General features: G+C 43.2%; 2 protein-coding genes and 1 pseudogene across 2 annotated transcripts; all 3 read right to left on the reverse strand.

Moving 5' to 3' along the window:
- Nucleotides 1-2,141: 2,141 nt before the first annotated feature.
- On the reverse strand, nucleotides 2,142-3,787 carry LOC123106964 (UDP-glycosyltransferase 90A1-like; annotated as a pseudogene).
- Nucleotides 3,788-7,862: 4,075 nt separating this feature from the next.
- On the reverse strand, nucleotides 7,863-13,035 carry LOC123106965 (ankyrin repeat-containing protein At5g02620-like). Its single transcript, XM_044528986.1, has 3 exons — nucleotides 12,194-13,035; nucleotides 8,816-9,360; nucleotides 7,863-8,718 (listed from the first exon to the last, which is right to left on the reverse strand). The coding sequence occupies exons 1-3, from the start codon at nucleotides 12,993-12,995 to the stop codon at nucleotides 8,017-8,019; spliced, it is 2,049 nt and encodes a 682-aa protein (XP_044384921.1). The 5' UTR covers nucleotides 12,996-13,035; the 3' UTR covers nucleotides 7,863-8,016.
- Nucleotides 13,036-15,562: 2,527 nt separating this feature from the next.
- LOC123106966 (clavaminate synthase-like protein At3g21360) lies at nucleotides 15,563-19,052 on the reverse strand. The gene is made up of 3 exons (XM_044528987.1): nucleotides 18,525-19,052; nucleotides 18,158-18,411; nucleotides 15,563-16,126 (listed from the first exon to the last, which is right to left on the reverse strand). Exons 1-3 carry the CDS (start codon nucleotides 19,050-19,052, stop codon nucleotides 15,781-15,783), a joined length of 1,128 nt encoding a protein of 375 aa, XP_044384922.1. The 3' UTR covers nucleotides 15,563-15,780.
- Nucleotides 19,053-20,532: the final 1,480 nt, after the last annotated feature.

A 20,532-nucleotide genomic window follows, 5' to 3' on the forward strand; every position in this document is an offset into this window, starting at 1 on the left:
CGACTCGGGGACGCTTCGTATGTCATGTGCACTGCCTTGTACATGATGGTGTTGTACGATCGAGCCCGTGTAGGCCCCACCACGAAAACTTCGGACGAAATCTCTATCATATGTTTGTTTCGGCTTATTCCGCAAGCCAATCCTTTGTTTTGTTTTGAGTTGTGGTATTCAAGTTGCTTCAATGTCAAGTGTTGATTCCATACCTTCCCCAAATGGTGTTCTCATACTCCGATGTGAATACTAATCCTTCTCGATCATCGAGTTTGTCATTTGAATTTCTTTTCAACCGGCGTGTTTCTCTTCAAGTGGATCCGATCATTTCAACATCCGCAAGATCAAGTATCAGTTCTTCTCAACGCTATTTGTTTCATCCATCTCCAAGTTGCCTTTGTTTTTCCCGCCCACCCACCATTTTCCTTCAAGGATTCAGATTTCTTAATCAAGTATCCATCTTATTGATGTGAAGTCTTTCCATTCTTTTCCGTCAATGTTCTTATCCGGTGATTCTCACGAAGATGCTAAGGGAGCTTCAAGTTCATCGTTCTTCGTTCTTTTTCTTCTCCGGTGGTTTCAAGTCAAGCTTTGTTGATCATATCTTTTCCTCATTTCAATGTTTTCTCATGCCGGTGCAATCCTTAATCATTCACCTCTTGTTGTTCAATTGTTCCGGAGTGCTGAAGATATCTCAGAAGGATCGTCTTGTCATTCAAGATCCGTTAATCCTATTTTGAGAATGTTTATCTCATTCAAGTCTTTTAATTCAACCGAGGTTTTCTCTCTTTTAAATTGTTCAACGGTGTATCTTTTGAGTGGGCCCTAACCCACGGGTCTTTTCCCAGGATCTTACCAGACTCTTCTCTTTTCCCGGTGTTACTCTCAAATTCTTTTTCCAAGTTTGATGTAAGAATGAATTTTTCATCAGTCAAATGTCTTTCTCCAAGATCTTTCAAAATTCTTTTCATCGTTGGTTCAACCTTTCCAATTCTAATTCCGGAGTACCTCAATAATTCATGGTGGTGTTTCTCATCGTCATTCTCAGATTGGAAGACCGAAGAAGATTTTTCTCTCAATCTTGCTCCATTCTCTTCAAGATTCGTGATTCTAGCTTGTTGCCATCCTCTCATAATTATTTGCGATTGTGAGATATTCTTTTCAACCATCCGGAGTAATTCAGAGTATTTTCAGTTTGATTCTCCGGAGCCCATCATCTCATAATTATTTTTTTCCCAGCTTTCAGTTATCATTCTCCTAATCTTACCGGTGCACCGATCAATTATCCTCTAATCAGTTCTTGATCTCTTCGTTCTCATGTAACTAAATTCTCTCAAGCATCTTCGTTCATTTGCTAAATTCTTCCCGGTGTCTTCCTTATCTTTTCTTTGTTCATTTTTAATTCTTACGGTGGTTCGTTCAAGATCTCTCTTCCGTATCAATTCATTCGTTCTTTTCAATCCCGACCGGTGATTTCTTGAAGACCTTCCCAAGTTTATGCTATATCTCTCTTAATCCTTGCTACGGGAATAAGTAGTATGCCAAATCCGTTGTTTGTCAGCAATTAAATTGTTGAAGGATACGCATAATGTAATTATTATTCTTGTTTCATCGACTAAATTCAATTCCTTATTCCGGAGGCTCACCAAATTCTCGGTTTCAATTGTTTCATCTTTTCTTTTCCAGAGTTCCAAGCTATCTCAATTTGTTTCAACGTGAAGAGCCATCTAATCATTGCAAGTTTTCACCTTGTGTTTCCAACTTCTCTTCATTTTCGTTTACCGGAGTTCTTCATGAAGGTTCGACATGGTGTTTCATCAAGGAATTAATTCATTCTCAAAGTGTTCATCGAGATTCTTTTCTAAGAAACTCAAGCTTTCATCATCTTGCTATCCGGAGTGCAATTCTTTCTTCCGTATTAGTTATCCCATAACTAGTTCAGAAGCCCCAATGAATGAGGGAGACAGCTTATGAAAAATGTTGGGGAGGAGGCGGCTTATTTTTTAAACCGTCAAAAGAACTGGCCCTAAGATTGGTTATTTCTCTACCCAGTTTGGTCTTGGGAAACTTTCAATTTCATATAAATATTTGGGACCATTTAATTCTGTTTTGGGGACTATCCTGAAATATAAATATTTTCATCCAAGACATGAGAAGCAAATGCCAGTGACCAACATAAATGTTTGGTAGAGCTACAGAGCACAACACCACATTATTTGTTGGAAAGAAAAAACGATGACAATTAAACATCTCAAGACTCCTCCTTGCTTGGCTCAACATTTGCATGCATGTTGGGTGCACACAACTCACCGATCATCTCCTCCACTGATTTCCAAGAGGACCCTCCCTCCAACACGGACTCCATAGCTAGCGCCGATAGCCCGGCAACATTCTTTGCCGCTTCAATTCCGGCCTGCCCGAGCATAAGCTTCCTGACCACCTCTGATATTTCCTCGCTCGTGGCCAAACCCCGCATCGTTCTATCACTCGTGTGGACCCTAACCGCTATCTTGAGCTCATCAACTACAAATGTTGCGTTCAAAGGTTGATCAGCATGCATAGGCCAAACTGCCAGCGGCACAGCAGCTGTGACGCTCTCCAGCACCGAGTTCCACCCGCAGTGACTCAGAAACCCTCTCATGCTCTGGTGCTGCAAAATCCCCAATTGATCCACCTACTCTCTCACCACCAAGCCTCTGCCCTTGGTACGCTCCTCGAACCCTGCACCAAGATCGATATTCTCGGGCCTCACGGCCCATATGAAATCTACCTCGGCCCGCTCCAGCCCGTCTGCAACTTCCTTCAGCTGCACCTCCGGGATCGCGGCCAGCGTCCCGAGCGCCACGTACAGCACGGCCCGGCCGGCGGCTGCCTTCTCGTCCAGCCACTCCATCCATGATGGCCGGCCGGCGTCGCCCGATAAAGAAGACGGGGGCTGGGAGAGGCAGAGCGGCCGATGGCCCAGGCCGTGGGCCTGTAGTGCTTGTTCCAGAACTCCATGTACGGTTTCTCTAGGCCTTGGAAGGTGTTGACGATCAGGCCATGGCTCTCCTCTATGGCCTTCCCCAGCTTGCCGTCCAGCTCCATCATCGGCGCGACCGACGACGGGTCGCCGAAGGGCGCCATCAAGTCCTCCAACGTGAGCTTGATGTGCGGGAACTCAGGCACCGCGAACGTCGCCGGATTGCCGTCGCCGTCGACGTCGGCGTGCTGCAGCGCCGGGAACGGATCGTGGCTGATGCGTAGCTCCCGCATGACCTGTGCGAACGCAGAGATGCCGAAGAACGACACCTTCGGGACGCCGAGCGTGGCCGCCGACGCGTTCGTCCAGTACAGGAACGCGTCGGCGATGAGGAGGCTGGCCGGAGGTTCCATGGCGGAGAGCGACGCCTCGAGCTGTGGCTGGAGCAGCGACACGCCGTGTGCGAAGGCGACAAAGGAGGCCATGGACGTGACCGCCTCGGCGCTCTCCACGCCCGGTGGGATGCCCGAAACGTCGGCGGGGAACGCGAGCTCGACGATGGCCGTCTCGTCGGCCCCGGACAGTCCCTCGCGGACGAAGGCCGCGTTGCCATGGGTTGTGAAGAAGGTGACGGTGGCGAGGCGGCGACGACGGAGGTGGTGGACAAGCTGGATGAGCGGGATGGTGTGGCCCCTGGCCATGAAGGGGAAGATTGCTATGTGAGGGAGGACATGGGATTCCGTAGAGGAAGAAGCAAAAGCCATCGCAGTAGAGGATGCGGATGCAACGCGCTCTAGTCAGAGAGTTTTTCTGCGTGTGTGATTGATGGTTAGCAGAAAGCACAATTTATAGGGGATAGCAAATATAAACTTTGGTCAACGACTGCTCAATCATGGAGCTGGGTTAGATATCCATAAACCAAGTATACCAAAGAAGTGAGAGTAAAGATATGATGTAAGGCATCAATCTTCTGTTCTCAGTTTGTTTAGAATGGCTGCATCTCACTGATGGCCACTCCATAAATAAAAATGAGAGACTAGTCGTTTGTATATTATGGGTAGAATATATTCGGACGTTGGAAACACAAAGCTATCGCATCAGCTTCCAAGGAAAGTCATGGAAATTAAATGGGATTTGGGGGGACACATGGAACATCTTTTGTCATCTTGAAGATACCAATTAATCTAAGCATGTAGAGAGCTGTATTATGGAAATAGTGCAGTAGTCCAGTGATCACCCAAAATAGTACTCCCTCTGTTTTTATTTAGTCTGCATATTAGGTTTGACCGAAGTCAAACTTTGCAAAGTTTGACCAACTTTATAGAAAAATATATAAACATTTACCATAGCAAATCTATATGATGTGAAAGTACATTCAATAATGAATCTAGTGAAATTGATTTTTTTTTGTATATATTAATATTTTTGTTTATAAACTTAGTCAAAACTTACAAAGCTTGACTTTGACCAAAGCTAATATGCGGACTAAATAAAAACGGAGGGAGTACAAACTAGTATTCCCTCCGTCCAAAAAAGCTTGGAGGAAGTACGTAATATACAGCAGCAGTGCTAACTGACGCTCACCTTTTCGTGGAGATAGAGGACCAGGCAGACGACCAAAACCCTAGCCATGGCCCCATCTACTCCCTTCGTCGTTGCTGTCGGGGCGGGTCGCTGGGTAAAGCCCGTGTGGCGCCGGCGTCATCGGGGAGGTCCTGATGGGGGCAACCTGCTTGTGGAGGAGTTGGAGGGCTGCTGCGGGATGGTGAAGGAGATGTGTGTTCGAGTTGCAGTCTTCCTCGGGCAGTGCTCCACAGTGGCGTTTGCGATCCAGCGCAACGATCTTCAATGGGGACCCAGTCTGAGGGAGTCAATGCATGGTTATGTTCGCATCCAGCTCGACATTAGGCCCGGACTAGTCGTACAACGTCATGGGTGACATTTTTTAGGTATTCTTTAGGGAGTTTTCAAGTTTGGTTTGGGCCGGCAAAGCGGTGGTGTTGTTCCAGTGTAGGAATAATATTCTCCCCACTCTTTCCCCCTTCTATTGTTGTGCTTATCACTGGCGGGGGAATATGGAGCTGTGTCTCCGGCGGGGATGTGTGGACCTGTGTCGCCAATAATAATAGGGCATACAATTATTTTGAAGGATTTTGAAGGAACCAATAAGTCATGCATAATTTAATAAGGTATGTTTACGGCACATCTAGATGTGCCTTAGATGTGCCCTAATTATTGCATATCTAAATGACTCAATCAAACTAAAAATAAAAAAAGATTAAAAATGCTTGCATGAATTTTAGCGTAAAATCAATGATATATATATATATATATATTTATATATATATATATATATATATATATATATATATATATATATGATTTAGATGTGCAATATTTAGAGCACATCTAGATGTGCTTTAGCAAAACTGAATTTTAATATGCATTTAGTTTGCATAGCATAGGACATATCTGTCACTTGCTCATCAAGAGGTTAGACATTTCCACATGAACCGAAACACATTTTTCTTTTATATCTATATATGAAACATTGGCGCACACCTTACGTCCTTTTCTTATCGCATTGAATTTGCTAAACCTCTTGCTCAGTCCGCTTCACATTTTAGGTCACCTTCATAAAATATCCATGGTATAGTCAAAACAACCCGTCAAATGATTGTGACATGTAAGCGACAATGAACATTTGACTTCCAAGTTTGAAGTGCTGCAAGTTATCAATCAATCATATTTTTTGACAAAGCATAAAATATTAATATTAAGTTTATACTAATTACATCCGGCCTTCACAGTAACATAATATTATTGATTGCAATAATATAATATCAAGAGCGAGTCAAGATACAGAAGATGTACACAGCTAAAAAGATAAAAGTAAGAATAATGTAAAAAGAAAAGGTGACACGACCAACCAAGCGCACAAAGAAACAACACCATCATCCATCTTCCTTGACAACATAACAAGAAACTTTCTTCAAAAGCAACGCCTCTACAAAGAAAACCACGTGCAAGCGCCGTCATTGTCGAATCAAACCATTGATGGTTGGATCTTAAGTTTTCGCCTCAGAGAGCATGTCTGAGCAAGCTCCAAAGCAATGCCTTCATCAAGGACACGGCACGTACACACAGCCATTGCAAGATGCAGCCAACGAAGGTCAAACTTAAGAATTTTCACCTTCGAGCTTGAGACCCGAAACTCAAAAAGCACCACCTAGCCGATGTCACTTTGTGTTTCCGCTACCATTTGCCAAAGAAAACGGTGTTGTACAGAGGACACGCCCACATCAAAGTCACATGAAATTGAAATCCAAACATATTAATATCCTCAACTAAAATTCCTAAAACAAATACTCAACTAACACATAATTTTATCAAACATGCCAGAGTAGTAGGTTGCAGGGATGGACGTTGACCGAGTACAGCCTTGCACATCCTTGCAGCGGATGCACCGGTGTATCAATCTTCTTGCCTCATCCTATTATAAAAGTTGTTCACGATTATTATAAAGTTTTTGAACCGGATGCACTGTGTAACTATGTACCCCAAAACTCAAGCTGCTAGGGGCCTCTTTTCAAACATAGTTGAGGAGTAAATTAAACCAGTTAATGCATAAAGTCGTTGACTTCTTCACTAACTTAACGTTATACAGACCTGCTATCGAGATGGCATGTAGGGCAGCACATGGGCTGCTATACTCGACACTAGAGGTCTTATATATGTTTCTAGTAGGTATAAAATGTAAATTGCGTTTTCTATGGTACATCTCTCTCGGTGTTGATCTGGTGAACCTAAGTACTCTTATTCTAACCCTGCAAACAAAAACTACTCTTATTCTACAACAAGTTGTCGACGACATGGAGCTGGTGACATCATGAAATGTGAAAGGTTGTTGTCAAAGCCTCCAAAGCATCTAAGTCTTGTTTTTTTTCTTCCAAAATGGCAGGATTCCTACATTCATTAAGAAGAAAAGAATTGCTCGGTTAATTACAAAATAAGTGAAAACCAGGTTGCCCGGTTAATTATGAAAAACCGGACGAAATACCATCACAATCACTGAGTGGTACACATAATATAGTCCACACACATCACTCCGAAGAGGGTCTCACCGAGACACCATGCAGGCGCCATCGTCATCATTTCTCCCCTACAGGCGTCATTGCCATCCCTAATCCCTGAGAAAATGACCCAGGATTCACCATATGACTCAACCCATACTGTAGACCCCGCGTGAAAATGTATGAAAATCCGCGCCAGAACTCAGCCACCTGCGACTAGATGGTGCAGCTCCGACTCTGATAGAGAACTACGAAGGGGAACAAGGCACAACTAGTGCCACAGGAGATCATCAAACGAACCACCTGCTGCTCGTCATCGCACGCCATCGGGACCCCGTCACTGCAGCTTTGACTTCACAACAACAAACCATCTGAGGCAATCCCGCAGACATGCCGGAGAAGAGCGACTACCTATACCATAGTTGCGTCTCCGACATTGCTCCCCCATCATCATTGCCACAGAAGTCCCGACGCCAACATCGCCGCCTTCCACTGGTCCCGCTCCCCGGTGCCCAGCTCCTAAGACGAAGTCCCCGGGGGGAATACGACACCAAGGCGCTGCCATCTTCCGATCACACAAGATCAAGGGTTTCCCCATGAGCTACAGAAATCCACATGGGAGGGATGCGGTAATGCAACGGTGCCTTCAGAAAGGTTAGCGGCGGTTGTGGTTCGTGTTGTGCTCACGCGTCTTGCAATAGGGGCAATGTTGCAAATGGTTCAATCAGGGGGCATGGCGTGCGGACGATGCGGCAGATGTTTCACATCTGATCGACCAGCAAATTTTAGGGATTCGGCTAGAGACGTCCACTTATATGAAGAATCACAAATTTGGAATAAAGAATATTTTTCTCTTTCATATTTCACATAGCGCAATCACCAAGATTTGAATTCACATGTTAATCTCCTTCTCCCTCCTCTTCGTCACACAAAACAAAGTACTTGAGCAATTTAAATGCGTTACGAGCAGTCCCACAATGTCATTACAAGTCAATGAACTCTATCAACCTTGTAAAATATTAGCACGCCGGCGATCACAATGTAAGGCCAAAACTGCGACAGAAAGGTCAGTAGAATCGCCCATGGAAGCCTCCACCATGCCCGAACTCCAAGCCTCTTTAGCAGCATCAGCTCCCCATTGGCCACCATCGAGAAGGCCCACACGGCGTCGACCAATGCGAGAGCTGTGATCGCGCATGAAGCGATGGCCGTTGTGCGCGCGACCGTGGCCAGCACCACATACAGCCCGAACACAAAGGCAGCGCCGAGGCTCCTAGCCGAGCCGGCCATGAACGTGACCGAGATAACGAAGGAGATCATGCGGGTGCGGATGTCCACGGTGGTGACCCCCGCGTACATGAGGCTGGTGATGGATAGGCACGCGCAGATGAAGGCTAGCGTGTTGGCGATGATGAACACGTCGAACGCATAGTGCCTGGCCAGCGTCGGTGTGCCGCCATTCGGATGGTCATCCGCTCGGTAGCCACCGGGTAGGGCGAAGGCTGCGGTGAAGGCCACCGTCGCGATCAGCACAGAGCCGATGCCTATGGTCTGTGTGGAGTCGGTTATCTTCTGCGCTTCTTCCTTCGGGTCTAGCAAAACAATATGTTCTTTGTGGAAGTGATCACATCTAAATGTGCCATTCTTTGCGCCAGCATCTTGAAGCAACCTATGTATCATAATTCTTGGGTTCTGCAAAAAATACATTGGAAGAACACAAAATAAATCATTCTCTTAGTGCAAGTCAGTGGAGCTATATGCATGAACCGACCAACAAACAATTGCTTACCAATCCGTAATGAACCCCTGCAGGTGTCGTGATCCACGAGAGATCAAGTGGCGTTTGTCCCTTGTTGTTTCTCAGATTCAGCTTAACTTCATGGTTCTTCATTAGAGGACTGAAGATCCACATGTTCCCCATCTGGATCGCAAGATGCAGCGCGGTGTTGCCGTCCTTGTCCTGCATGTTCATCACCGACGATGCAAATTTCTTGCTCTGCAGGTTGGAGGCGTATGTCACCACAGACTGGCTCTCCTCAAGGACGGCCACATGGAGGAAGGTCCTGCCATTGGCGTCACGTAGCTCGGCGCAGTCCCGGCGGCCGTCGAGCAAGACAGAGACTGCCTTGACTTTGTTCGCGTACGCCGCCACGTGTATGGGAAACGATCTGTCGATGTCTGGCTGATACGCCGCGGATTGGTCAGCATCCAAGAGCAAGCTGATCACCTCATGCTCCCCCCATGATGCCGCAAAGTGGAGAGGTGTGCTTCTACTGGATCTGTCTGCTTGTCTGATGAGATCCTTGTTCCATTCCAGTAGCATTTTTATTGTCTCTGCAATTGCTAGCTCTTAATGGAATTGCAATGCTAAGAGTAGGCAATATGTTTACACATTGGTTGACATTGTGTTGTCCTAGGGTGCATGTACCTATATCAGCTTGATATAAAGTTATCGGTCCACTACTATTGAAAAAAGGTTTGAATTGTAGTCGTTAGGCTATGTGTTGCCCATACTGAGATATATTACATCTCACCTAAAGTATTTTCATGGCGTTGGTTTCTAGATCAGCCCATTCTACCGTGTTCGCTTTGCTCGATCGTTGTTGGTTTTTCCTTCAGTTTTGACTGGTTTTTCTTCAATTTCTTTTGTTTTTCTTTGTTTCGTCTTCAGTTTTCTTAGATTCTTCTGTTTTTCTTCCTTTCTTCACCGGATTTTCTTTGTTTTTTTTGTTTGTCAACGTTTTTTCACTGGTTTTCTTTGATTTCTCTAGTTTTTTATTTTTATTTTTCTTTGTTTCTCTTTCTCGACACATGCCTACTTATTTCAATACACAATGTACATTTTCAGTGTATACGTCAATCATTTTTTTTATACACAGTGAACATTTTTCAAATACACAATGCACATATTTCTTAAATACATGGTTTGAACATTTTTCAAATACAGCTTGAACATTTTTTAATTGCAATAATTTTCTAAAACTACACAAACATTTTTTTTTGCATTGGTATGAAGATACTCCCTTCGTCCCATAATACAAGATCGTTTTGCAAACTACTTTGCAAAATGATCTTATCTTATGAGATGGAGGGAGTTTTTCATAAAAAGTCAGGAACATTTTAAACAAGTACATGAACATATATTTAAAATATTACATCATTTTTTGAATGGTATGAAACTTATTTTTATACTACGTAAAAATTGTTTGTATTTTGTACAAATATATTTTTAAATGTTAGGAACATATTTTTTGAAACACGTGATTTTTAAATAGAAATTCACCTGCATTTTTTGGATGGTATGAAATATTTTGTTGAATTATACATGAATTTATTCAATTTTATAACCTTTTTATATGTCACAAATATTTTTCTGTAGTTTGTGAACACTTTTTGAACGTCACAAACATTTTTTTTAAATTCTACCAACATTTTCAAAAAGTTGCACGAATATTTTGTAACACTGCATATTTTTGTTCAAAACTTAAGTAATTGTTTCTGAAATATTTTTATTAGAATATTTTGAAAATATAAACAAACGTAAAATAAAAAACGAGAGAAATAAATCAAGTGAAGAAAAAGAACAAACCTACTACTGGGCCGGTGCACTAGGGGCGTTCCTCAGGTGACGCAGCAGTACCTCTCGCAGTAGGCGAGGTATAGCCACGCCCATTGTCAAGGCTGAAATGGCTAACTATAGCATAAATCGTAATGAGGGGCTTATCGCTAGTGTGATATGTTGATATGTTTGGCTTTTGCCGAAACTATGTTGGCACACAAACAACTTTTCTTATATTTCAAAGCTATCTTAGCTATGTGCACCAATTGACTTCGCCTCATGGTCTTTGCTAATTGCTATAACGCGAAGAAGAGTGATAGTGTTCTAAAAAAAAGGAAGAGCAATAGTTGATAAGAAATAACAAAAAAATCAGGCTTTTGCCCAATCATGTGGTGATTTCCCAATAGTCTGTGACAATCGAAGTTTGGTTTAACCTTGGCTTGCAAACTTTCATTGTCGGTTTCATACACAAATTATGTAGCGGCAGTGTTTATTGTGGGGAAAACTTTGTTTTTGCCACTTTAGTTTTTGCTCACTTTGATTATGCCACTCTAGAATTTGGCATCTCACTTTTGCCGCTCTTAGCTTTTGACAATACATCACAAATGCCATTCCGTGGCAAAAATGATAATTTTTCATTTCGCTTTTGCCACTCCGAAAATTTTGCTTTTGCCACGGAATGGTAAAAGTGATATATTGTCAAAAGCCAAGAGTGGCAAATGTGAAATTTCAAATTCTAGAGTGGCATAAGTAAAGTGGGCAAAAGTTAGAGTGGCAAAAACAAAATTTTCCCTTTATTGTGTGTGGTGGACTCTTCAATTATTTACATAATTTTGATATAAAATGGTGATACTTTAAATTTTTAAAAGTTGGACTTTTAGCATTAGGACTTGGAGATTCAAGAAATTATAAGATTTAGAGTTTTAGAATATGTAGTTGAAAATTTAAATTATTAGAATTAATGTTTACAATTTAAACTTCTCAAATTTTATTTTGAATTTTAAGATTCAAGAAGTATACAAATTCAAACTATAAGATACAAACTCAAAATATAGATTTGGAAGAATTCAGTTTCTTGAAATGAAAGGTCAATGTTCAGATGGATAATGTTTGGATCTCTTAAATTTTCAAAACTGACCCTGAGTAGCATAGAAGAAAGAGTGGAAGTGAAGGATGTCACCGAGGGAATGTTAAAACCCATAACTTCACTCACTAAAACAGGCATAACAATGAACTTGCTTGCCGCGGAGACAACACAATGAATTTTCTTGCCGCGGAGACAACACAATGACAGTCTCTCTCTCTCTCTCCCTCTCTCTCTCTCTCTCTCTCAAAACTTGCACGTACTATTTTGATGCCATCTTCGATATCTATTTTTACGTTGTGTACATTTTTTTATGAAGAATTGTGTGCATTCTAATTATTCAGAGATCGAATGTATATTCATCATGCTATGTGTTCTCTTATGCTACATTACGAGTTAATAAAACATCATTTATATTAAAAAACCACAAAGAACGTGTTGTGATCCAGTGGCATTGAATAAAATTGTAAAAGATGGGGAGAATGCCCCCGGCAAAAAAAGAAAGATGGGGGAAAAGGCCTCACCTTTGCCCTTGAGAGCGGCTACATGCAAGGCATTTCGCCCGTCTGGTCCAGAGTATGACAACCCTTTGTCGTTCTGATAGAGCTGCCGTGCAATGTCGTCGTGTTCCAGCGAGACAGCCAAGTACAGCGGCGAGGCGCCATCGGCCGGCGGAACTCGAGCTAGATGGGGGTCCTCCGACATCAGCCGGCCGACCATGTCTCCGCTGCCCAAACGGACCGCCTCGTGTAGCACCGTCTCTCCCTGCTCGTTCTGCATCCTCAGCATCGCCTTCACCTTCTCGTCGTCGCCGCCGCCACCGCCATTCTCGGCTCCTCTCGCGAGACCCACGAGATGAGCGACCATCCCGCCCCACCCTGCCCGGGCGGCGCAGTGCAGGGGCGTGTCGCCGTTGCCGTTCCGGGCGTCGAGCAGGTGACGGGCCCTGTCGTAGATCACCGTCGCGCTCTTCAGGAACTCATGAGCGTCTCCCCGAGACGCGACCACGTGGAGGACGGAGTCCCGCGCCACGGTGACCGCGTCGGCCGAGGTCACCGTGGATGCCGATTCGACATTAACGGCTTCCTCGATGTGGACGATCACATCATGACGTGCCGGTCGCACTGGCGCCGGCGGGGGCGCCGCTGCTGCGTCATCTTTTTGGCCAAGGAGACGCTCGAGCTGCCGCCAGTCGCCGCGGCGCGCGGCCATGAGCAGCTCCGGATGCGGCTCGAAGTCGACCCCCTCAGTTGGCTTGGTCCGTAGGCTGGGAGCTTGCTCTGTGTTCTCTGGAGCCATTCTGGGAGGCAGGTGCACTCTTGGCATAGATCCTAGCGCTCGAACCTACACCTACTATATCATGGATTGGAGAGAGAGATGGCTACTTGGCGGACTCAAAGCATAAAGGGCAAAACGCGTTTGCTAATCATTCGGGCCTTGAGAGGAGGCAGTAGAAGAGATGCGATTCTTCCTCAGACATCACGTAAGGGCTCTGGTGAGAACCAGTAGGAGCAGCCCGCCTGTTACCACCCATTTGATTCAGCCAGCGAAAGCATCCTACCCCTCCCTCAGTACCTTTCTTCAGCGGTGTTCCAGTTCTTTGTGCCAGCAATGATTGCACACATGTGCATCTTAACGGCACACAGATCACGCATTTTTTTGTTTTAGAAATTCCGCATTCCATTAAACTGATGTTAACTTGTAACACGAAACCGTGGGAACACACAAAACCGTGGAACCCACGAGGGAAAAGGAGAGAGGATACATTTCCAGGAACATTCGCAAGTAAACTCCATAGAAACAAATTTCTGCAATCACCATTCTCAGCACTTGCCGTCCTCAAGACGAAAAAACAGCATCGCCCATGAGGGCTTTGTGAGCCGAAAAACAGGCCCGCCGCCAGCAAGGCCATTGTCACTATGGCGCGTCAACCGGGGATCGAAATGGATCTTCGGGTGAAAATATACTCTCATCATGTAGAAATACTCCAATTTAAATTGGAAATGCTAGGCGGATCCTATTTCGCGCCTAAAGAGCGAAATAAGGATCAATTTCTTTTGAGGGGTAATAAGGATCAAATGCGCATCGCGTGGATACCTGTAGCTTCTTTGGGCCGGCCCATCTAGCTCCCCAAGACTTGATTTTTCTGGTTTTTTCCGATTTTTATTTTTTGTTTCATCATATTTTTTTATATTCTGTCTTCACATTCATTCTTACCTTTCTATTACTAATTTTTTATCTGTTCCACTTTCTAAAGTCGTGAACATGTTTTTAAATTTGGAAACATTTTATGTAATTCCAATCTTATTTTAACTCCAGGAACATTCGTCAAATAGGTGAACATTTTTTCAATGCGGATATGTTTCAAAAATCCAGGCAGATTGTTTGAAATATGGAAACTTTTTTTAAATCCAGGAACATTTTCAAAATTCATGAATGTTTTCGTAAAATCCTTTTAAAAGACCAAATTCATTATGTTTTATTTGAAAACATTTTTTCTTGAAATCCGGAAATATTTTTTAAAATTTTACAAAAAAATTGAAATTGGTGAATGTTTTTAAAATCCAATATCATTTCCTAGAATTGTTGAATTTTTTAAAAAAATCAAAAATATATGTGAATACCTTTTTTTTATTCATGAATATCTTATAAATTCCATAACACTGTTTAAAGTTCTTGAACCTTTTCAAAATTCACGAAAGTTTAATAAACTCCTAAATATTTTTAAAATTTCATGACATTTTATAAAATTCCTATAATTTTTAAAGTCAAGATTGTTTTCCATTTTTTTTGAAAACTTAGTTAAAGAAATAAAAAGGGAAAAGTAAAAATATTTGAAAATAGGAAAAGTGTGAAATGGAATAAAAAGGAAACGAGAAAAAAGGCGCCAACCCGCATTGGGCCGGCCCAAAGTATGCGTGTGAGGTGCGTGATAGTGCTCACTTTAGTTGTTAATTTGGGCATTCAAAACTTGACGATTGTTTTGGATTGCAAAAGTGTAGTGGATGACATTTATAGAGGTGCTGGTGGTAAATATGAGAACATCAAAGACATATCATGTTGAGTTCGAATAGTTTTGCTTCTTGCTCCTTTGTTCACTGGAGTAGAGAATGTAATTTTGAGGCCGATTCTATAGCCAAACATGCTTTGTCATTACCAGGGGCGCCACGTGTGACTGCTTCAGCTCCATCATCCTGTAAATTACTGCAAACTTGCATCTTTTTAATAATAAAGTTGAGCATGTTCCTTGAAAAAATATCCGATGTGTTGTGGATTGTCTATAAGTTCTCCAGATGTTGCTATACATTACTTATCATGTCACTCCTTAGGGCATGTACAATGGTGTTATATTAGAAGTGCCACGTAGCATAAATGCTGAGATGGATGAAAGAGAAACCACAAAAAAAAGACCCTGTCTTCTCTTAAATAATAGATGATCTCTTAGCAATAAATCTCTCACCATATTTTTAGGAATATCTAGTTACTAGAGAGATAACCAATGGTACATCGTAGTTTTTTGTCATCTCTAAATTCAGATAACTCTGTTCTTATCAATCTATATACATGCCCTTAGCGCTCGCCTATAGTGTTTGTGAAGGGGCCATGGACCAGTAAGAACATCCATGAAAATTTTTCTTCCGGTTTTACAACATGCCTACTGGTTCTCTCCTGATTTTGTGTCTCTTTTTTCTAGTGTTTTGTGGAGTAGTTTTTCTGTCCCGTTTCTTTTTGGTTTCTTTTTTCAATTTATTGTTTTCCTTTCCTATTTTTACTTTTTTCAATTTTTGCTTCTTTTCGTTTTCTCTCCTTTTTTTGTTCATCGCGTATTAAAAAATATTCTTGTGTGTTTAAAAAATGTCATGTATTAAAAAACTTCATAATGTATTAACAAATATTCATCGTGTAATGAACATTTGATTTCCTTGATCCGGTTCACGACCGCGGATAGCACGGATCAAGGTACCTGCGGTCAATGACAACGAATGGGATGAGGCGACCCAGTTAAATTGTGTTGTACCGATTGGGATGTCATACGCTGATAAACTCTTGGATGCGCCACATGGCATATGTGGGAGTTCTGATCAATAAATAAAAAGAACTTATCAGCGCGTCACTTGCAAGTTGCGACGAGAACCCGCCTAGGCGGCAGCGACGGCCGCCGGCCGTGTAGCGTGGCGAGGTTGTCGAGGATGAGGATGTCGCCCTTGCGCCAACGGAACTGGATGCTCTCCTCCTCGATGATCTCCTCGCACCGCTGCACGAAGCTCGCCGGGATCTCGGCCCCGTCAGCCGCCGTGGCCGAGCTCAGCTCCTTGCCGTGCATCCCGACCAACGTGTTGAACCACATCCTCCGACCTTCGTGCCCTGGGAAGACGTGGGTCAGCGTGCGGGGACCCAGGATCGTCTTCACGCCACCGTCCTCGAGCCACTCCACGCCCATTCCCAGTGACTTTGCCCTGCAAACATCCCAAACCGCTTATTGTTAATTTTCTTTTGTAGAGACTTACTATTGTTCTTTCAAAATACATAGAACAACTAATATAACTTTGTACTAAAATTAGTATAATAATAAAACACTTAGAGACACATGTCTCAACTTTGTACTATTTTAGTACAAAATTACACTAAAATTAAGACATTTATTTTGGAACGGAGTAGTACTTAGTTCTTTGCTCTTTTTTGTGCATAGGTGTACAAATGTGGATATCCATTTTCCCAGCAAAGCACAAAATTTTGTGCTATTGCTATTATATCTGGTGATTTTCTATTTTAACTTCTGCACTTTTATAAATTATCATTCCTCTTTTAAGCTTGCAAACCAATATTTAACTCTTCTTATCACCACTCCTACATTGTATGTAGAATTTGTTTTTTTTTGTTGTTGTTGCTGAAACTGCACACTTTTAGAGTACAAGGTTAGGCTCTACTATGTGCAGTTTTAGGTGACTAGGGTTTATTACATACTTGGATGAGCTAGAATTAGGAAAAGAAAAATCTTCATTATACAATTTTTAAACCTTATATGTGTGACAAAAACTCGCAATGTTTCACTTATCCTTTAGTTTATTTATGAGATAATGAATTCCCCATGTGCTCTTTGCTCATTTGAGATATCGTCTAATAGCTGGGGCTTCGGATATGTTTATTAACTCTGCATGGGTTGTTATAAAAATCAACTCAAGTAAATTTAGAAGATTCATAGGTCCAAATATATTTCTCTCTCTTATGCAAGTGCCACTCAACTGCGCACAGTGGCTCTACTCCAGGTCTTTCCTTCAACCAGAGCATCGAGATTGGTGACATGGTATATGAATACCTTGGGCGGGTTGCCAAGGAGGTATTTTTTTCTAGCATGGATGATAGACTAGGTTCTCAACAGTGCTTCTCCACCTGTTCTCTGTTGTTTCAGACTATCTTTCATTGTGGTGTGGTGTTCTGGGCGTATTTGATTGTATGCAGAAACGAGGTTAAACTATCGTGTGTGCGGTTGTATCGGTTCAGTGTGACGATAAAATTAAGAAAATGCATTAACAAAAAGAACTCATGGATAACCTCACAATAAATAGACATGTTAATCTATAGGATTTCTCACCATGCATGCACCCACTAATCATTGCGGTGGCAAAAAACTTAGGCACAGAAACAATTGTGATCCTTATGTCGATGTATATGAGGCACTTAATCTTTTCATAATATTTTTTTCCAAAAAAATACAAAAAATAGCAACATATACTACAAAACCTAATAAATGTACATTATGAAAATATATGTCATGATAGTCTAGTGATATTTATTTAGTATTGCATTAATAATTTTCTATAAACATAGTCAATAATAAATCAATTTGACTTGAGACAACAGTACGTGGCTTTGTATAAGGAGAGAGTACTTCAAAAAACATACCGTATTATCGTACTTAAGAACATATATAACTAAATCATGCTCGAAAGGTTGCGAATACAAACACAAAAATGTACTTTACTATCCAAAATAAAAAAAAGGTAGAACACACCTCTAAATTATTGAAAACATTGCAGATATATTTATAACATATGAAGCGCATGCAAGATACTCCCTCCGTCCCATAATATAAGAGCATTTGTAAAAATGCTCTTATATTATGGGACGGAGGAAATAGTTTTTTTGAAATATTTTTCTTCCTTTTAAATGTTTTATTTCTACAATTTTTAATTTCTTTATGATTATTCCAATTTCCAATTTTTGGATATTTTATCAAAATTTAAAATAACTATTTCTAAAAAAATGAGCAAAACCTTTTCATTTACAGGTTTGTTTTGTAAATTAAAAGGTGTTGCTATTTTTTAGGCGACTGAAAAATAACTATGTCTAAGTAACTGTAAACTATTTGATCCGATCGCTGGCTGAGATTCAAGATTCTGTATAGAGATGAGAAGATCTTCATCGAGCGGCTATGACTTTCTGAAACTAGTAAACAGAGGAAAAACAAAGGCTGACGTGTATATTACCTCGTCTCTGCTTCAGACTTGTCTGACGTGCCGAAAGCGTCTTCCCATCCTCTCCCTCTCATGGACCCGGTGTTGTTGTTGCTCGGCGCCGTGAACGTGTACCGGAGCCCCTTGGCGTCCAGCTCCCCCACCATCTCCGGGAACTCCTCCAGCGCCCGCTCCGTCACCCGGAAGCTCGGCACGAACGGCGTCTCTCCACCCTCCGGCGGCGGCACCTCACAGAACAGTATCACCTTCGCCGGGAACTCCTTGATCTGCACATCAATTGACGCAAACAAAAACCCGAACATGGATAGTCACTTCTCAAGGCCGGCATGCTGTACTGTCGCAGATCATGGCATGGCACGGCATGCATGTGTGGGCTCACCAGCACCATCTCGTGGTGGAAGTAGACGCTCTGCTCGAGGGGCCCCTCGTTGGCGGTCCAGATGCGGCCGTGGACGTGGGTGCGCGGCGCGGGGCCGACGTACCGGATGTCCGGCCACCCAAGCGCCTCCACGACGGCGTCGAACTCCGCCGCGTCGCGGACGTCGAAGCCGCGCAGCAGAATGGCGCTGTTGGTCACCACCTTGTCCTCCAGCCACTCCCTCTTGGCCTTCACAGCGGCCACGAGCGCCTCGTACCCGGTGCCGCCGCCGCCTTCGCCCGCACCTTTCGTTGACGGGCCCAGGACCAGTGGCATCTGCTGGCCGTCTATGGTCTTCTGCCCTTCGCACCCGCCGACGACGAAGGAATGGCCGAGCTGCGACGTGGCCAGATCGCTGGCGGCGAACATTGCGTTGTTGATGCCGACCTTGGCTTCCAGCAGCTGCCTGTTGGCCATCAGTGCTGCCATGAGAGCTTCGTAGTCGCCGGCGCCGCTGCCACCCCCGTCGTGTTCTGAGGTGGCTTCCATGGTGGCTCCCTTACAAAGTTACAGTTTAACTTTGCCTCTCGTTGGAAAATGCAAACTTGGATAACTAGAAGATTGCCTCTCGTACTTTTAAACTGGGGAACTTCAACGGGAAATGCTGGTTTATAAGGCCGTCATGGTCGACAAGGCTGTACGGTAGTTCCTCGAGTTTCAAAGGTGACGTACGTACGTACTTCAACTTATTAGTGATCCCTTCGAACGAAAAATACTACTAAGTGCATCGAGGATTAAACAAAGGTAGTTTGTCGTTGTACTAAGAACGACTGGTTTGTTGGCTTCATGTGCCGCATAAGAGGCTCTGCGGTGGACATTTGTCACCTCTAGTTCGAGTAAATGGACATTACACGCGGTTTGATTCTGGAACGATCTAAAAACCATAACTTAATTTTCAGTGAAGGGGCCTAGGCCCTCCTGTTTTTGACATGACACGGTCAATTTTGCAGGCACCAAATGATATTAAAATCGCTATCATTGGCTTGAACGAAGGACAATTGGATACAGTCCAAAGCAAAGGTTCCGGTAAAACCTAGAGAATGCTTCCCCAAGATTCCCTTTAGGTCCTACTCAGGTAGAGATTGGTATTAGCTATTTGGTTCTGCCTTGGCAAATACAAAATCAGATTTGGCGTGCTACCGTGTCATCATCATAGCTTAATTGGGGGATATACTCGGGTGCCGTCCGGATGCCACGTGCACCTTCCAGATGCAAATGCAACTGTATTTGGAGCAAGATGGCTCGTTTCCATCTACTCTGGATTTTGCAGGTGATGACATGTAGTGGCTCCGGGGATGGATATGGGCAAACACGGCTTGCATGCTCCCTCGGTGTGCTCCCCGACAGGCATCGAGGAATGAAAAAAGTGAGGCAACCGTCGAATGTAAAACTAGCACCGAGGGAGCACGGCGTGGGAGCAGACAAGCCGCGTCTGGTTAGACATATAGCCACACTTCTGCTCATTTCAATCTACTCAGGATTTAGCAGGCGATGCCATTTGGTGGATGCAGGGAAGGATATGGCTCAAACCTCCGGGCCAAAATGGCCTCCCAACACATTTTATCCATTTTAGGGATGTCTAGGATGCATCTAGATCATTAGATGTGCACTAGTCAGAGCATATTTAAGTATGACAACATAATGTATTTGTTGCTTTCCTTTATTAATCTTTGGAGTTTTTTTTCTCTTGTCACTTATGTTCTCGCACATCCGATTAAGCCTTTGTCTCAATAATTGGACTAGGCATTTTTAACTTGTGTGAAAACCTCTGCGGAAATTAACATCTCCTCCCGAGAAATGGACCATCCTAGCATGATGTTTTATTTTTTTTGGTGGGACAAAAAGAAAAACAAGGACTAAAAAGTTGATGCGGCCCGTGCAAACCTCATAAAACCGCCCACAACGTGACAAGAGCAAGCGCCGAGCAACACAATCCGATGAAAAATGGCCCACATAGCACACACGGCGA

Source organism: Triticum aestivum, chromosome 5A (genome assembly GCF_018294505.1).
Source record: "Triticum aestivum cultivar Chinese Spring chromosome 5A, IWGSC CS RefSeq v2.1, whole genome shotgun sequence".
NCBI classification, from domain to species: Eukaryota; Viridiplantae; Streptophyta; class Magnoliopsida; order Poales; family Poaceae; genus Triticum; species Triticum aestivum.

Coding starts and splice junctions, on each gene's coding strand:
- LOC123106965 (XM_044528986.1), bottom strand. CDS start 12,995: ATGCCAAGAGTGCACCTGCCTCCCAGAATGGCTCCAGAGAACACAGAG. Junction 9,361..12,193: donor AGCCGCTCTCAAGGGCAAAG/GTGAGGCCTTTT, acceptor TAGCAATTGCAG/AGACAATAAAAATGCTACTG. Junction 8,719..8,815: donor CAGGGGTTCATTACGGATTG/GTAAGCAATTGT, acceptor TATTTTTTGCAG/AACCCAAGAATTATGATACA.
- LOC123106966 (XM_044528987.1), bottom strand. CDS start 19,052: ATGGAAGCCACCTCAGAACACGACGGGGGTGGCAGCGGCGCCGGCGAC. Junction 18,412..18,524: donor TCCACCACGAGATGGTGCTG/GTGAGCCCACAC, acceptor ATTGATGTGCAG/ATCAAGGAGTTCCCGGCGAA. Junction 16,127..18,157: donor AAGTCTGAAGCAGAGACGAG/GTAATATACACG, acceptor GGATGTTTGCAG/GGCAAAGTCACTGGGAATGG.